The 18,003-nt window shown below is 34.9% G+C and overlaps 1 protein-coding gene across 1 annotated transcript in view; it reads left to right on the forward strand.

Moving 5' to 3' along the window:
* Window positions 1-7: 7 nt before the first annotated feature.
* The window catches only part of LOC114224816 (disintegrin and metalloproteinase domain-containing protein 32-like), a 190,678-nt gene continuing 172,682 nt past the window's right edge, over window positions 8-18,003 (forward strand). The window contains exons 1-2 of the mRNA XM_088021309.1: window positions 8-154; window positions 13,848-13,991. Coding sequence (XP_087877435.1) covers window positions 8-154; window positions 13,848-13,991 — 291 coding nt within the window. The remainder of the gene's footprint in view (window positions 155-13,847; window positions 13,992-18,003) is intronic.

Below are 18,003 nucleotides of genomic sequence, written 5' to 3' on the forward strand. Positions count from 1 at the left end.
CCACACCATGCTCCGCCTAATGCTGCTGCTCGCTGGGCTCGGTGGCTTGCGGGCGTCAGGACCCGGTAAGGCGGCGGAGACCCTGTTACACGGGATCTGGGCAGACGCAGGTGTTTCTCTTCCTTCTTTCAAGAGGAACCGCTTCCGTCAAATGGTGGCCCAACTCGATTGAAATCCCCGCGGTAGCCTGGAAACCCGGCCTTTTGGGGGCGCTCTGTAGGGATAGAGAAGTGACTCCCTAGAGGGGAAAATAACTCTAATGAGCTCAAGGACAAGTCTCTTTCTTTTTGAATCTGGGGTGGGGGTAGCCTTTCTTGTAGGTCTTTCACGCACTTCACAAAACTGCCCCCAACGTTTCTTGCACTCAGAAGCATCCCAGAATCTTCTTGAACTCCACTCAAAACCCAAACAAAAACGAAAACAAAAGCCGTACTCTCCTCACATACCATTTGTTCCAACATAACTTGTCTGGCATACCTATGGGAATAATTTGCCCTGCAGTCAAAAAAAAAAAAAAAAGATTCAGTGTCTGTTACGCTGAGTGACAAAGGTACATTATGGCAGGATACAAAGAACAGTATAAAGAAGCCTCAAAAATTTAAAATATATTAGGGCTGGTTTAGATGCAAGCAAAAATTTAGGTATGTTCTTATTTTTCTTCCCTTTTTATACACTGTTCTGAATCTTGCCATCCTGTGTCAGTGTCAGTTCATGGAGTGTCTTTTCTCCCCATCTGCACAGTGCTCCCTTGTTTGGAGGTGCCACAGTTTATTTAGCCAGTTCTTTTATTAATGGACTTTTGGATTGTTACCAGTCTTTTTGCTGTTACATGCTACATTAGTGACCTTGAGCTGCCATAACAAAATGCCCTAGATGGGGTGGCTTAAACAACAGAAATTTATTTTTTCACAGTTCTGAAGATAGGAAGTCTGAGCCCAGGGTGCCATCGTGTTGGGGATCTGGTGAGGTCTTTCTTCCTGACTAATAGACCATTGCTTTCTTGCTGTGTACTCAGATGGCCTCTTCGTGTGGGAAGAGAGAGCAAACTCTTCTTATAAGGACACTGATCCCATCCTGAGAGATCCACCTTCATGGCCACCCTTAGCCCTAATTACCTTCCAAAGGTCCCATTTCTAAATACCATCACACTGGGGTTAGGACTTAAGCATGAAATTCTGGGGGGACACAAACCTTCACCATAACATACTCGATATTTTAATGCAGTGTTCTGCAAACTTTTTGGAATTTTTCTTTACACATTAACAATTATAGGAATTCTCAAAGAGCTTTTGCTTACGTTTTGTTTATATCTGTTAATATTTGTCATTTTGGAAATTAATACAGAAATTTAAGAATTTTATTAATTCATTTAAAAATGACAGTAACAGATCTATTATATGTAACATAAGTTACACATTTAAAAAAATAACTATTTTCTGAAACAAGAAGAATTTAGAACACTGGCACGATTTTAGATTTTTGCGAATCTCTTTAATGTCTGGCTTAATAGATGATAGCTAGATTCTCATATCTATTTCTGCATTGAATCTGTTGCTATGTTTTATTTGAAGTATATGAAGAAAATCCAGCTTATATAGTTGGAAAAGGGAGGAATACTTTAATAGCCTTTTCAGATAATTACCAGTATTCTTTGGATACTACGTCAATACTTGATAAATGGTAAAAGTTAGTTGCAATATGGAGTCTAAAAATATATCAATGAACTTTTCAAAACATGTTTTATTAAGAATTCTTGGAATCTTGAACGTTGGATTTTTTACTGAGTTTTTTTTAATGCAGTACCTTTGTTTTTTAATTTTTAATTTTTTTAAAGATTTTATTTATTTATTTGACAAAGAGATACATAGCGAGAGAGGGAACACAAGCTGGGGGAGTGGGAGAGGGAGAAGCAGACTTCCCGCAGAGCAGGGAGCCTGATGCAGGACTCGGTCCCAGGACCCTGGGATCATGACCTGAGCCGAAGGCAGATGCCCAATGACTGAGGCACCCAGGCGCCCTTAATTTTTATTTTAAATTATAGTAAAATGCACATAACATAAAATTTATCATCTTAACAACTTTTAAAAAAATGAATAAGCTTTATTTTTTAGAGTGTTTTAGGTTCATAGCAAAATTAAGAGGAAGGTACAGAGATTCCCCAAACACACCATCCTCACACATGCACCCCCTCTGCTGTTGACATCCCACACATTTGTTACATTTGGTACTTTGTTAAAATCGATGATCCTACAGTGACACATTATTATCACCCAGAGTCCATAGTTTACCTTAGGATTCACTCTGCCTGTTGTACATTCTTTGGATTTGACAAACGTATCATGACATGTATCCACTGTTGTGGCATATAGAGTAGTTTCAGTGTCCTAAAAATCCTCCGTGCTCAGCCTACTCATCCTTCCCTCTCCCCTAACTCCCAACAACACCGACTTTTTTCTGTCTCTGTAGTTTTGCTTTTTCTAGAATGTCATATAGTTGGAATCATTCAGTATGTAGCCTATTCAGATTGGCTTTTTTCACTTAGAAATATACATTTAAGGTTCCTCCATGTCTTTTCATGGCTTGATTATCTTACTTCTTTTTAGCACTGTGTTATTAGTTCATTATCTAGATGTACCAGTTTATCAATTCACCTACTGAAGGATATCTTGGTTGCATGCAAGTTTTGGCAGTTATGGATAAAGCTGTTAGAAACATCTGCATGCAGGTTTTTTGTTTGGACAAAAGTTTTCAACTCCTTTGTGTAAATACCAAGGGGTGGGATTGTTGAATTATATGGTAAGAGTATGTTTAGTTTTGTAAGAAACTGCCAAGCTTTCTTCCACAGTGGTTATATCATTTTTGCATTCCCACCAACAGTGAAGGAGAGTTCCTGTTGCCTCCCGTCCTCGCCAGCCTTAGGTGTGATCAGTGTTATGGATTTTGGTTATTTTAGTGGGTATGTAATGGTATCTCATTTTAATTTGCAGTTATCTAGTGACATATGATATAAAGCATCTTTTCTTCTTCTTAATATGCCATCTCTCTCTCTCTCTCTATTTTTGATGAGGTGTCTGTTCAGGTATTTTGTCCATTTTTAAATTGGGTTCTTCATTTTCTTATTGTTGAGTTTTAAGAGTTCTGTGTATATTTTGGATGAACAGTCTCTTATCAGATATGCCTTTTGCAAATATTTTCTCCCAGTCTGTGGTCTGTGACTTGTCTTCTTATTCTCTTGACATTGTCTTTTGCAGAGCAGAAGTTTTTCATTTTAATGAGGTGCAGCTTATCATTTGTTTCTTCATGCATTATGGGTGTTTTATCTAAAAAAATTATTGCCATACCTAATCATAATTTGCATTTTACATTTAGGTCTGTGATCCATTTGGGGTTGATTTTTGTGAAGTGTTTAAAGTCTGTGTCAGATTTTTTTTTTTTTTTTTTGCATGTGGAAATTCACTTGTCCTAACACCATTTGTTGAAAAGGTTATCTGCTCTTTAGTATTGCCTTTGCTCTTTTATCAAAGATCAGTTGACTATATTTATGTAGGCTCTTTTTCTGGGCTCTTTATTCTGTTTGATCTATTTGTCTATTCTTTCACCTTTTTTGATTATTGTAGCTTTATAACAAGTCATTTAGTCAGATAGTGGCAGTCTCAACTTTATTCTTCTCCTTCAGTATTGAATTTCCTATTCTGGATCTTTTGCCTCTCCATATAAACTTTAGAATAAATGAGTTAATGGGATTTCAATTAAGATTGTAATGACTCTATAGAGCCAAGTTGAGAAGAACTGGCATTTTGACAGTATTGAGTTGTACTCTCCATGAAGATGGACTAATGTAAGTATTTCATTTTTTTGGATGCTCATATAAATGATGTTGTGTTTTAAGTTTCAAATTCTATTTGTTCCTTGCTGATGTGTAGGAAAGTGATTGACTTTTATTTATTAGTCTGTTTTCCTGTGAACTTGCTATCTTAACCATTTTTAAGTGTCTAGGTCAGTAGTGTTAAGTGCATCCACATTATTGTGTAACCTATCTCGAGAGCCTTTTTATCTTGCAAAATGGAAGTACTATACCCATTATACAACTGCTTATAAATTGTGATAAAATATACATAACATAAAATTTACCATCTTAACTATTTTTCCCCCGATTTTTACAGTTTATTGCTTTTTAAGTAGAAACTAATTAAGGAAAATATATTCAGTTTCCCCTTTATTTTTGTAGATTTTTTCTAGCTTTACCAGTGAGTTTTATACTTTCATATGTTTCGTGTTATTAATTAGTATCCTTTTGTTTCAGCATGAAGAGCTCTCTTTAACAGTTCTTGTAAGGCCGGTCTAGTAATGATGAACTCCTTTAGGTTTTGTTTGTCTAGTCTGCTGTTGAACCCCTCTACTGAAGTTTTCAGTTAATTTATTGTACTTTTCAGCTCTGTGATTTCTGTTTGGTACTCATTTTAACTATTTTTAAGTGTAAGGTTTAATGGCATCGAGTACATTCACATTGTTGTGCAGCCATCACCACCATCCATCTCCAGAACTTTTTTCATCTTCCCAAGCTGAAACTCAGGACCCATTAAACACTAACTCCTCATTACCCTCTCCCCTCAGCTTATGGAAACCACTGTTCTATTTTATGGCTTTGTGGATATTAGGTACCTCATATCACTGGAATTGTGGAGTATTTATCTTCTTGTGAGTGGTTTATTTCACTTAGCGTGACTCCCTCAATATTCATCTATGATGTAGCATGTGTCAGAATTTTCTCCTTTTTAAGGCTGAGTAATACTCTGTTGTGTGGAATATAAATGGGTAAATATATATTTCATTTTGTTTATCCATTCATCTATAGACGGATATTTGGGTTGCATCTTCTTTTGGGACATTATGAATGATGCTGCCATGAACATATATGGACATGTACTTGTTTGAGTCCCTATTTTCATTTCTTTTGCATATATATTCAGAAGAGGAGTTGCTGAATCATATGATAATTCTATTTTTAATTTTTTTGAGGAACTGTCACACTGTTTTTCATAGTGGCTACACAATTTTACATTCCTACCAGCAGAGTACAGAGGTTCTAAATTTCCACATTCTTTCCAACACATGTTATTTTTATTTTATTTTTTATGATTATAGTCTTCCTAGTGGATATATCGTGGTATCTCCTTTTGGCTATGATTTGCATTCTCCCAATGATTAGTGATGTTGAGCATCTTTTCGTGTGCTTATTGACCCTTTGTGTATCTTTGGAGAAATGAGTGTTCAAATCTGTTTTTAAAATTTGTTGTTCTTTTTGTTGTCAAGCTGTGAGAGTTCTTTTTATATTCTGGATGCTAGACCTATTTCAGAGAAATGATTTGCAAATATCTTTTCTCATTCAGTAGGCTGTCTTTACTTTCTTGTGAGTGTCCTTTGATTCACAAAAACAAAAGTTTTTAATTTTGATGAATTCTAATATATGTATTTTTTCTTAACATTGCTCGTGTTTTTGGTGTCATATCTAAGAATCCATTGCCAAAGCTATAATCATGAAGATTTATTCTTGTCTTTTCTTCTAATAATTTTATTTTTTTATCTCTTAAATTTATGTTGTTGATCCATTTTAAGTTAATTCTTATATGTGGTGTGAGGGAGAGTTCCAACTTCATTCTTTTGCATTCATTCTGGTTTCTTTTTATTAACCATATCCTGTTTCTGTTTATTCCTCTTTTTTTAAAAAAAAATTTATTTATTTGACAGAGAGAGACACAGGAAGAGAGGGAACACAAGCAGGGGGAGTGGGAGGAGCCTGATGCGGGGCTTGATCTCAGGACCCCGGGATCACGACCTGAGCCGAAGGCAGACGCTCAACGACGGAGCCACCCAGGCGCCCCGCTTCTGTTTATTCCTAATAATGCTTTTGCCCCCATTGAAGTCTATTTGTGCTAATATTAACATAGCTACATCAACTTTCCTTTGGCTTATATTTGCTGTAAGTATGTATTTTCCCTCCTTTTTTGTGACAGATTCCTCAGTGCTCACTGAGTATCCACCTTTTGCCTCCATTTCTTGGTCTTTTTCCAAACTATCTCTTGCTCAAGAGGTTAAGAAGAAATGATGTGTGTAATTTTTGGATCAAGACAATTAAGAGTTGGTCTCCTTCTTCCATCTCTCTTTTCTGATGCCACAGTCATCTTTGAAGCCATGAGCTGAGTTTATGGTGTTACCAGTTGGAGGGAGCCTGGATCTTTGAGTCACTACTTCAATGAGAGCTCCTGGTGACGCTCATCAGACTTTACATGAAAAACAAATAAGCTTTTATTGTGTTAAGTCACCAAGACTTCAGTATTTTACTTATTACCATTCTATAGCCTGGTCAGCCTAAGTTGACTAATACAGAAATTGGAACTTTTAAGTGGTGTGCTGTCATAACAAACTTAAAATAGACGTCTTTGATCTGCTGGGCAATGAATGGTGGGTAATGGATAATAGATGACAAAAAATTGAAACCAACTGGAAGTTACAAAACATTTCATAAAGTTATATTTCATAAAGTTATAGTTAAACTGTATGATTGCATTCTATAGAAGTTAGATAACAGAATGTTACCTTTCTGCAGTGGAGGTCAGTATAATTACTCAAGTGTGGCAAAGTGGTAAGAGAAGGAGATAATCTCAGGAAACAATTGGCCAGTTTGCAGAAAGAAATGATAGGGAATAAATCCAGAAATTTGGGGCCTTTCAGGATTTTAAAAGGTGACTGATGCCACATTCCAAATAGTAAGAAATGGAATTTAAAAAGGTTTGAACACCAGTACGTCAGTAAAACTCTCAATTAGATAAAATTACTCAGGGCAGAGCTCTGATTAAGGGTATGGACATATATTTTTCTAGATAGACTCAAGGCTGCCATCATTAAGTTGAAAGAGGGAGAGAGAGAAAGAGAGATGGGAGGGGGGAAGGGAGAAATAAGAGTTAGGCAAAGAAATTAGAGAAGAACAGAAAATATTTGCAATTCATTTGTCTGAAAGGGGCCAAGTATCCAAAATATAAAAGACACAGAAATAAAGCAGATTTGAAAATTATGACTTTAAAAAGTTTTGTATGTGTATAACTTATATTGAAAGCAACTAGATGAGGAACTACTAAGTTTTTGAAGGTAGTATATTAGCAAAGGAATTTCAAACTCAGATTAAAAAAGCTTTTGACTATTTAAGAATTAAAATAGCCCTTGGGCCCTGAAATTTCCAGATGTAGGTAGTAAACTGGAAAAGCCATTCAGCTCTCAAGGAAGGTATATTTGTATTTAAATCTTTTATGGTATTTTATGATTTCTATGTATTATGCTTTTTATATGAGAACATTTAAAAAAGTCTCATTTCCTGTCTTACATGTTTTGTATTTCTGATTGTAATGTAACAAAGTCCAAAATTAAGAATATAACGTCTTCCAAAAAAGACAATGACTGTAGAAAGTTGTCAGACACCACCCTCATCTTCTTACATATTATTGTTATTTAGTATTTAGTGCCACTTTTATTTATTGTTTCCAAAATTAGTCATCATCTCTATTACTGTTTACTCAGTCAGGTTTGCTTGGATTTATCCACTGTGTACTGCTTTCTTTGCTTACTTTGTTTCTAGCACTTCTTTCTTTTTTAGCTTTTTCATAAGAATTCTGAGTGGCAAAATGTCTGCTGTTCACTTGAAAATGTCTTTATATCTCCCTCCCTCTTGAATGACAGCTTAGCTTGGTATGGAATTTCAGGTTGACAGTTATTTTTCCAGTAGCACTTTGAAGATAACACTCCATTGCTATTTGTCCTCTACTGTTTTTTAAAATTTTAATTATGGAAATTTCAAATAAATGCAAAAGTAGAGGAGTATAAAGAACCCACCTTCAATAGTTATAAACTCCTGGCCAGTTCTTTTTCTTTTTAAGTTCCTCACCACTTCCTCTGTTCCATTATTTGGAACAAATTATAGACATATCATTTCATCTCTAAATACTCCAGTATATATTGCTAAATGACAAAAAGATACTTTTGAAATATAACCACAGGATCGTGATCACACCTGAAAATTTAACAATTTCTTATATCATCCAAATTTCAGTCAGTTCAAATTTTATTTATTTCATTTTTAAATTTTTATTTAATTTCTTAAAAAAGATTTTATTTATTTGAGAGAGAGAGGGAGAGAGCAAGAGAGAAGGAGAGCACAAGGGGGGGGGCAAGGGGAGAGGGAGAAGCCGACTCCCTGCTGAGCAGGAAGCCTGATGCAGGACTCGATCCCAGGATCAGGACCTGAGCCGAAGGCAGATGCTTAACTGACTGACCCACCCAGATGCCCCAAATTCTATTTTTTTTAAACTGAAGTATACTTGACACATAACATCCTATTAATGTCAGGTGTGCAACATAGTGATTCAATGTTTTTATACACTACAAAATGATCTCCACAATAAGTCTGGTTACCATAGAAATTTATTAAAATATGATTGACCATATTCCCTATGCTGTACATTACATTGCCATGACTTATTTATTTTATAACTGGAAGTTTGTACCTCTTAATGTCCTTCATCTATTTCCCCCCACCCAATCCATCCCGTTCCCCTCTGTTAATGAATAGTTTGTTACCTGTATCTATGAGTCTGTTTCTGTTTTGTTTGTTGTTTTGTTTTGTTTTTTAGATTCCACATACAAGTGAGATCATACGGTATTTATCTTTCTCCATCTGACATATTTCACTTAGCATAATACCCTCTAGGTCCATCTATGTTGTCACAATGGCAAGATTTACTTCTTTGTGATTGCTTAGTAATGTTCCATTATGTAATGTTTGTATATATATATATATATATATATATATATATATATATATATACACCACATTTTCTTTATCCATTCAACTATTGATGGGCACTTTGTTTGCTTCCGTATCTTACCTATTGTAAATTTTGCTGCCGTGAACATAAGGGTGCATATATCTTTTCTTCAAATTGGTGTTTTTGTTTTCTTTGGCTAAATACCCAGAAATGGAATCACTGCATCATATGGTAGCTCTAGTTTTCATTTTTTGAGGACCTCCATACTGTTTTCCAGAGTGGCTACACTAACTTACATTCCCACCAACAGTGTACGAGGGTTTCCTTTTCTCCACATCCTTGCCAACACTATTTTTTGTCTTTTTGATCTCATTATGGTTTTGATATGCATTTCCCTGATGATTAATGATGTTAAACATCTTTTCATGCGCCTGTTGGCCATCTGTATGTTTTCTTTGGAGTAATGTGTATTGAAGTCCTCTTTCCATTTCTTAATTGGGTTGTTCATTTGGGGTGTTTTTAGATATTAAGTTGTGTAAGTTCTTTGGATATTAACTTTTGGATATTTTGGATATTAACCCCTTATCATATGTATGATTTACAAAATCTACTCTCATTCATAGCTTGCCTTTTCATTTTGTTGATGGTTTCCTTTGCTGTACAAGTTTTTTAGTTTGGTGTAATCCCATTATTTATTTTTAGTTTTTTTTGCCCTTCCTTGAAGAGGATGATCCAAAAAAAATATTGCTAAGACTGATGTCAAAGAGCTTACTGCCTACTTTTTCTTGTAGGAGTTTAATGGTTTCAGGTTGTATATTCAAGTTTTTAATCCATTTTGAATTCATATTTGTATATGGTGTGAGATAGTGGTCCAGTTTCATTCCAGAATTCCAGAATAATTTTCTCTTAGATGATGTATTAATGTTATTGTTGCTGTAACAGTTTATCACAAATTTAGTGGCTTAAACAATACAAATTTATTATCTTACAGTTCTGTAAAATGGGTCTCCTTGGGCTAAAATCAAGCCTTGGCAGTGCTGTGTTCCTTCTGCAGGCTGTAGTAGACAATCTGTTTCATTGCCTTTTCCAGGTTCTAATGGCTGTTTGCATTCTTTGGCTGGGCCCCCTTCCTCCCACCTTCAAAGCTAGGAGCATTGGGCTGAGTTCTTCTCACACTACCATCTTTCTGGTTCTTTCTTCTGCCCCATTCATCTTCTTTTAAGGACTCTTGTGATTAAATTAAGACCACATGGGTAATCCAGGATAAATTCCCTATTTTAAGGTCAGCTTATTGGCAACCCTAAATATACTTTACTATGTAACCTAACATATTCACAGGTTCTGGTGATTAGGGTATGGACATCTTTGAGAGGAATTATTATTCCCCTTACCACGGACAGTGAGATGTTAGGGTCTAGGAAGAAGTAGAACTAAAAGTGATAAATACCTGAGGCAGTAAGGATGGTGAAGGTACATTGCTCTCACTGTCAAGTGAGAATGCAAACTTGCTCCTGGAATTCTCTGCTTATTGGGATAGAGAAAAACACCTTTTTCTATCAGGGATTACGTGCAGATGCCAATGCCTGTGTTGCTTTGCTTCAGTAAAGAGACTATATTTGGAACAATATTTGTTATTGCAGTCACCACCTGATTAAACTTAAGACAACTCATTGTCATTATTGCTTATCATCAGCACAAATCAAACAAACAAAATAGGAAAATAATAGGAATCACTGCTCTTTATATTTCAATTCTTCTCAGGGTTGGAGTACTTTCTGGATTTAGAAATACTTGGTTTAATATTTTGGTGATGGTGCATATGATATTCAGAGATTTCTATTTGGCCCTCCCTACCATAATAATCCTCATTCTATGGGTCAGGGAGGCAAATTGGGGATTCTATAAGATATTGATTATATCTATTTCCACATACTGTTCCATAATTGGGCAAATTATGATAGGATGCATTTGTAGACCCATGAGTAAACTCAGATTTGATCCTAAATTTCATGTATCACCAGTCTTCTTGTAAGCACACATCTTTTCCTGAAATGAACCACAATTATATTTTAGGTCCTCTAAAATAAGTATTAGCTTAGAGCAAGTGTTTAATATTCCGTACAAGGTCTGAGTAATTGGGTTTTGATTTTGCAGATCCAATCTGAAGATTTTTCTTTTAGCTGGTTATTTCATTCTACTTATATTTATTGATAAGACTGAGAGTTTTGATCTTACAGCTTAATTATGTCATACTTCTCTGACTTCATACTTTTGGTAAAGTCTTTCACTGTAAAAATATGACTTTTGGCTTATTTTCTGGGTGACTTTGTGTATGTTCTCTTAATTTGGAATACTTATAGTGTTTACATAATAGATTAAATTTTTTACTTAGGCAGTAATAGTGATTCCTCACTGTAATTAGAAAATTTAGTATCTTAACTGCTTCCCATTACCTGCTTTCCCCTTTATTGTATGACTGTGGTTATTTTAAATCTTAATTCTTCTATACTGTTATGCCATTGAACAATATGTTTCTACTTCTACCACTTGATTTTCAGCTTTAATCACAATTCTTTTTGGACCACATTGCTATAAATTTAAGGGAATCAGTATGCACATATGGTATTCCTCTTTTGTTATACTGCCTGATATTATTATATATGTTATTATGTCTATATCATTTGCACTCTATTAAATAACTATAGTTCTCAAGGTTGTTTTAGCCTTATTCTATATTTAAATTTATTTAATACCCACTACCAGCCTTTTACTTTAACTCTACTGATATCTTCGTTGGAAGAAGTTTCTCTGCCTTTGGTGACAGGGACATTGAGCTATTTCCTTTACGTTTTTGCTTGTGAATACTTCTCCTTTGCCTCTACATTTGAATGGAAGTTTTGCTGGGTATGAAATTCCAGGTTTTTCACACTTCTTTTCTTAAAGATTTTTAAAAGACCTTGTTCTTCAAATGTGTAGAAGCATATGGGAATAGCCATATGCTTAACACTCTGAATCCACAGTATGTATAATTAGTCTTTCAAGTATGATCTTCTTTCATTAAAGTTTCTGCATATGCATAGAAACATATGGGAATAGCCATATGCTTCTCACTGGAACTACACTGTATATAAACCATCGCTCAAATAACATCTTTTTCATTGATATATATGTGTTTGTAAATGTATATGTAAAAGAATGTGGGAATAGACCTATTTTTACCTGAATGTAACTACATGGAGTATAATGTGTGTTTCATGTAACAATTTCTTTCATTAAGATAAAAGTGTTTGTAAACATATGATGTGAGCATATGGGAAGAGCCCTGTGCTTATCTCATTGAACTACACTGTGTATAATCCATTGTTAAAGTAACATTTTCTTTCGTTAATATATATGTGTTTGTAAATGGATGTGTAGAAACGTAAAGGAAGTGCCTTGTGCTTCACTCACTGAAACTACACTGTGTATACACCATCATTCAAGTAACATCTTCTTTAATTAGTATAAATCTAGTAACACTGGAACTCGCTAACCTAACCCCAACCTTAGCCCCTAATCCCAACCCCTTAACTCCCCAACCCCCTAACCCCCAACCCCTAAACCTAACCCTAAATCGAACCCTCTGGAGAGTTCTCTAAATAGCAGGATGCCAGGCACATACCCTCACCCTGACCCTAACTTTAACCCTAAACCTAAAATTGGCCATAAACTCTAACCCTAACCCAGCATCTGAGAAGAAAAAAAAAAAAAGTGGTATGTATACAATGAAATATTACTCAGCCATAAAAAAAGAGAACAAAATCTTGCCATTAACAATGACATGAATGGAACTAGAGAGTAGTATGCTAACTGAAATAAGTCAGAGAAAGATGAATACTATGTGATTTCACTCATATGTGGAATTTAAGAAAAAAAAATGAGCAAAGTTGGGGGGGAAAGGAGAGCGGCAAACCAAGAAATGGATCCTTAACAATGGAGAACAAACTGCTGGTTACCAGAAGGGAGGGGGGGCATGGGTTAAATAGGTGATGGGGATTAAGGAGTGTACTTGCTGTGATGAGCACTGGGTATTGTATGGAAGTATTGAATTGCTATATTGTACACCTGAAACTAATTAACATGTATGGTAACCAACTGGAATTTAAATAAAAACTTAAAAAAATAAAGACATTGTTCTTCATTTTTTTTAATGTTGAATAATGTAAAATTCTCAGGCTAGGCTGCTTTTCTCCCTAATGCCCAATATGATTTTATTTTATTTTTTTTAATATTTTATTTATTTATTTGATAGAGAGAGACACAGTGAGAGAGGGAACACAAGCAGGGGGAGTGGGAGAGGGAGAAGCAGGCTTCCTGCTGAGCAGGGAGCCTGATGCAGGGCTCGATCCCAGGACTCTAGGATCATGACCTGAGTTGAAGGCAGACGCTTAATGACTGAGCCACCCAGGCGCCCTGCCAATATGATTTTCTTTTTCTTTCTTTTTGCTTATAGGCCCATAGGATTCTTTCTTTACCTTAGACACACAATAACTTTAGTAGAATATGTCTGTTTTATTATCAGTTATTCCTGAATTCAGTGAACTTTCCAGTCTATGGTTTCTAATCTTTTATTTCAGGAAAATTTTTTTAATATTTTTTATTAATATATAATGTATTATTTGTTTCAGGTGTACAAGTCTGTGATTCATCAGTCTTACACAATTCACAGAGCTCACCATAGCACATACCCTCCCCAGTGTCCATCATGCAGCCACCCCATCCCTCCCACCCCCCTCCACTCCAGCAACCCTCAGTTTGTTTTCAGGAAAATTTTCTTGAAGTATATCTTTGATTATTTTTTGGTTTATTTGTTCTGTTTTCCTCAGGAGCAACAAATTTTGTGTAAGTTTAATACTATGCCCCTGTCCCCACCCTCTGTCCTTTTTTTGGTCTTTCATAACTATCTTGTCAGTTTTTGAATTAAGTGTTTTCAAGATTTTTGTAGGAGTACATATTGATTACTCATATGTGCAAAAGTGAATTCTACAAAAGAACCTGAACAAATACTTAGTCAGGTATAAGACACAATTATTAACTGTCTTTTTCCTTTCTTCAGGTTCTCAAAATTCATTTCTACAAATTATAGTTCCAGAGAAAATCCAAGTAAATACAAGTGATAATTCAGAAGCAGAAAATGTAAGAGATAATTTCATGTTAATATTATATGAAATTTTTATTTTTATTAATAACAGTTAAATATATCAACCCCATTATAGAATGAATATAAGTTTGCAGTATTACTACTGATATGGAATTTAAGGTTTTGATAGTAAAAGCAAATATATAGATCAGAATGTTGTGTTTTGCCTAACATTTGTTATTGCTTATGGTAAAAGTTTTAAAAGTTCAAATAAAATAAATGATGTAGGGGCACCTGCGTGGATCAGTTGGTTAAGTGCCTGCCTTTGGTTCAGGTCATGATTCCCAGGGTCCTGGGATCGAGTCCTGCATAGGGCTCCTTGCTCAGCAGGGAGTCTGCTTCTCCGTCTCTCCTTCTGTGTGTTCTCTCTCTCTCTCAAGTAAATAAATAAAATCTTTAAAAAAATGATGTAGAAGAATTAGGTTCTTATCTGAGGAATATCTAGATGATTCGATGAAGAGAATAATTTTCTCCAAATGGTTAAGGAGAATCTCTTTAAAATTTTTTTTAATTTTAAATATAGTTGACACACAATGTTACATTAGTTTCAGGTGTACAACATAGTGATTCAACATGTCTCTACGTGATGCTGTTCTCACCACAAGTGTAACTAACATCTGTCACCATACAACACTATTATAATATCATTGACCGTATTCCCTTGCTGCACCTTTTATTTTCATGACTTATTCCATACAAATGAAAACCTCTATCTTCCACTCCCCTTCAGGCAGTTTGCCCATCCCTTAAACCCCCTTCCCTCTGGCAACCATCAGTTTTTCTTTGTATTTACGGGTCCGGTTCTGCTTTTTGTTTGTTTGTTTATTCACTTGTTCTGTTTTTTTAGATTCCTCATATGAGTAAAATCATATGGTCTTTGTCTTTCTCAGTCGGGACTTATGTCACTTAGCATAACGCCCTCAAGGTCCATGCATGTTATCACAAATGACAAGATTTCATCTTTATTTATTGTGTGATATTCCAGTGTGTGTGTGTGTGTGTGTGTGTGTGTGTGTGTGTGTGTGTATACCACATTTTCTTTACATATTTATCAATGGACACTTAGATTGCTTCCATATCCTGACTACTGTAAATAGTGCTGCAGTAAACATGGGGTACATATATCTTTTTGAATTCGTGTCTTCATCTATTTATTTATTTAATTCCAGCTATGTTAGTTTCAGGTGTATAATACAGTGATTCTCATTGCTCATCATGATAAGTGTACTCTTAATCCCCTTTCTTGTTTCACCTATCCTCCCATCTGTCTTCCCTCTGGAAATCACTGGTTTGTCCTCTTTATTTAAGGGTCTGCTTTTTGTTTGTCTTTCTTGTTTTGTTTTGTTTCTTTAATTCCACTATGAATGAAATCATATGGTATTTGTCTTTCTCTGACATATTTCACTTAGCATTATACCTTCCAGATCCATTCATGTTGTTGCAGGTGGCAAGATATCATTCTTTTTTATGGTTGAGTAATGTTCTATTGTGTATATGTACCACATCATCTTTATCCATTCATCTATCGATGGACATTTGGGTTCCTTCCATATCTTGGCTATTACAAATAATGCTGCAATAAACATAGGGGTATATAAATCTTTTCAAATTAGTGTTTTTGTATTCTTTGGGTAAATATCCAGTAGTGGAATTACTGGATCAAATGGTCATTCTGTTCTTAATTTTTTGAGGAACCTCCATACTCTTTTCCATAGTGGTTGTACAAGTTTGCATTCCTACCAACAGTGCACTAGGGTTGCTTTTTTCTACCTACTTGCCAGCACTTGTTTCTTGTGCTTTTTATTTTAGCCATTCTGACTGGTCTGAGGTAATATCTCATTATAGCTTTGATTTGCACTTTCCTGACGATGAGTGATGTTGAGTATCTTTTCATATAACTGTTGTCCATCTGTATGTCTTCTTTGGAGAAATGTCTGTTCATGTCTAGTGCCCATTTTTAAATTGGATTATTCGAGCTTTTTTGGTGGTAAGTTGTGTAAGTTCTTTATACATTTTGGATATTAACCCCTGATCAGATATACCATTTGAAAATATCTCCTTCCATTTGGTGGGTTCTCTTTTAGTTTTGTTGATTGTTTCCTTTGCTGTGCAGAAGCTTTTTATTTTGTTATAGTCCCAATAGTTTAATTTTGCTTTTGTTTCCCTTGCCAGAGGAGACATATCTAGAAAAATGTTTGTATAGCTCATGTGAAAGAGATTAGTGCCTATGTTTTCTTCTTGAAATTTTATGTTTTGGGGTCTCATAGTTAGGTCTTTAATCCATTTTGAGTCTATTTTTGTGTATGGTATAACATAGTGGTCCAGTCTCATTCTTTTGCATGTGGCTGTCCAATTTTCCCAACACCATATATTGAAGAGACTGTCTTTTTTGCATTGCTTATTCTTTCCTGCTTTGTCAAAGATTAACTGACCCTATAGTTGTGGGTTTATTTCTGGGCTCTCTATTCTGTTCTGTTGATCTATGTGTCTGTTTTTGTGCCAGTACCATGCTGTTTTGATCACTACAGGTTTGTAGTATAGTTTGAAATCTGGGGTTGTGATGCCTCCAGCTTTACTTTTCTTTTTCAAGATTGCTTTGGTTATTCAGTCTTTTGTGGTTCCATACAAATTTTAGGATTATTTGTTTTAGTTTATGAAAAATGATGGTATTGCATTAAATCTCTAGATTGCTTTGGATAGTAGAGACATTTTAACAATATTAATTCTCCCAATCCATGTGCATGGAATATTGTTCCATTTGTCTGTGTTATCTTCATTTTTTTTCATCAGTGTTTTATAGTTTTGAGAGTACAGGTCTTTCACCTCCTTGGTTAAGTTTATTCCTAAATATCTTATTCTTTTTGGTGTAATTATAAATGGGATTGTTTTCTTAATTGCTCTTTCTGCTACTTCGTTATTAGTGTATAGAAATGCAACAGGTTTCTGTACATTGATTTTGTATCCTGCAGCTCTGCTGAATTCATTTATCTGTTCTAGTAGTTTTTTGGTGGAGTCTTTAGGGTTTTCTCTATATAGTATCATGCCGTCTGCAAATTAAGTTTTACTTCTTCCTTACCAATTTTGATGCCTTTTACTCCTTTTTCTTGTCTGATTGCTGTGGCTAGGACCTCCAGTACTATGTTGAATAAAAGGGGCAAGAGTGTACCTCCTGGTCTTGTTCCTGACCTTAGGGGAAAGGCTGTCAGTTTTTCACCATTGAGTGTGATGTTAGCTGTGGACTTTTTATATATGTCCTTTATTATGTTGTAATAATAACCTGTAAACCTACTTTGTTGTACTTTGAATGAATGAATGTTGTACTTTTTCAAATGCCTTTGGGGCATTGATTTAAATGATAATATAGTATTTATCCTTTCTATTTTAATGTGATGTATCATGTTGATGGATTTAGAATATTGAACCATCCTTGCATCCCAGGAATAAATTCCACTTGATTGTAATGAGTGATTTTTTTAATGTATTGTTGGATTTGGTTTGCTAATATTTTGTTGAGGATTTTTACATGTATGTTCATCAGAGATATTGGCCTCTAGTTTTCTTCTTTTGCAGTGTCTTTATCTGGTTTTGTTATTAGGGTAATGCTGGCTTCAGAATGAATGTGGAACATTTCCTTCCTCTTTACTTTTTGGAGTTGTTTGAGAAGAATAGGTATTAACTCTTAAGTTTTTGGTAGAATTCACCTGTGAAGCCATTTGTTCCTGGACTTTTGTCTTTCTGGAGTTTTTTGATTACTTATTTGATTGTTTTTAGAAATTTATCTGTTTCTTCTAGGTTGTCCAATTTGTTGGCATATAATTTTTTATAATATTTTTCTGTATTTCTTTGGTGTTGGTTGTTATTTCTTCTCTTTCAATTCTGATTTTATTTGAGTCTTCTCTCTTTTTTTTTTTGGATGATTCTGGCTAAGGTTTTATCAATTTTGTTTATGTTTTTAGAGAACCAGCTCCTGGTATCATTGATCTGTTCTATTGTTTTTTTAATTTCTAT

Source organism: Eumetopias jubatus, unplaced genomic scaffold (genome assembly GCF_037043125.1).
Source record: "Eumetopias jubatus isolate StellerSeaLion01/CBP00866 unplaced genomic scaffold, mEumJub1_p1.0 scaffold_2, whole genome shotgun sequence".
Classification (NCBI taxonomy): Eukaryota; Metazoa; Chordata; class Mammalia; order Carnivora; family Otariidae; genus Eumetopias; species Eumetopias jubatus.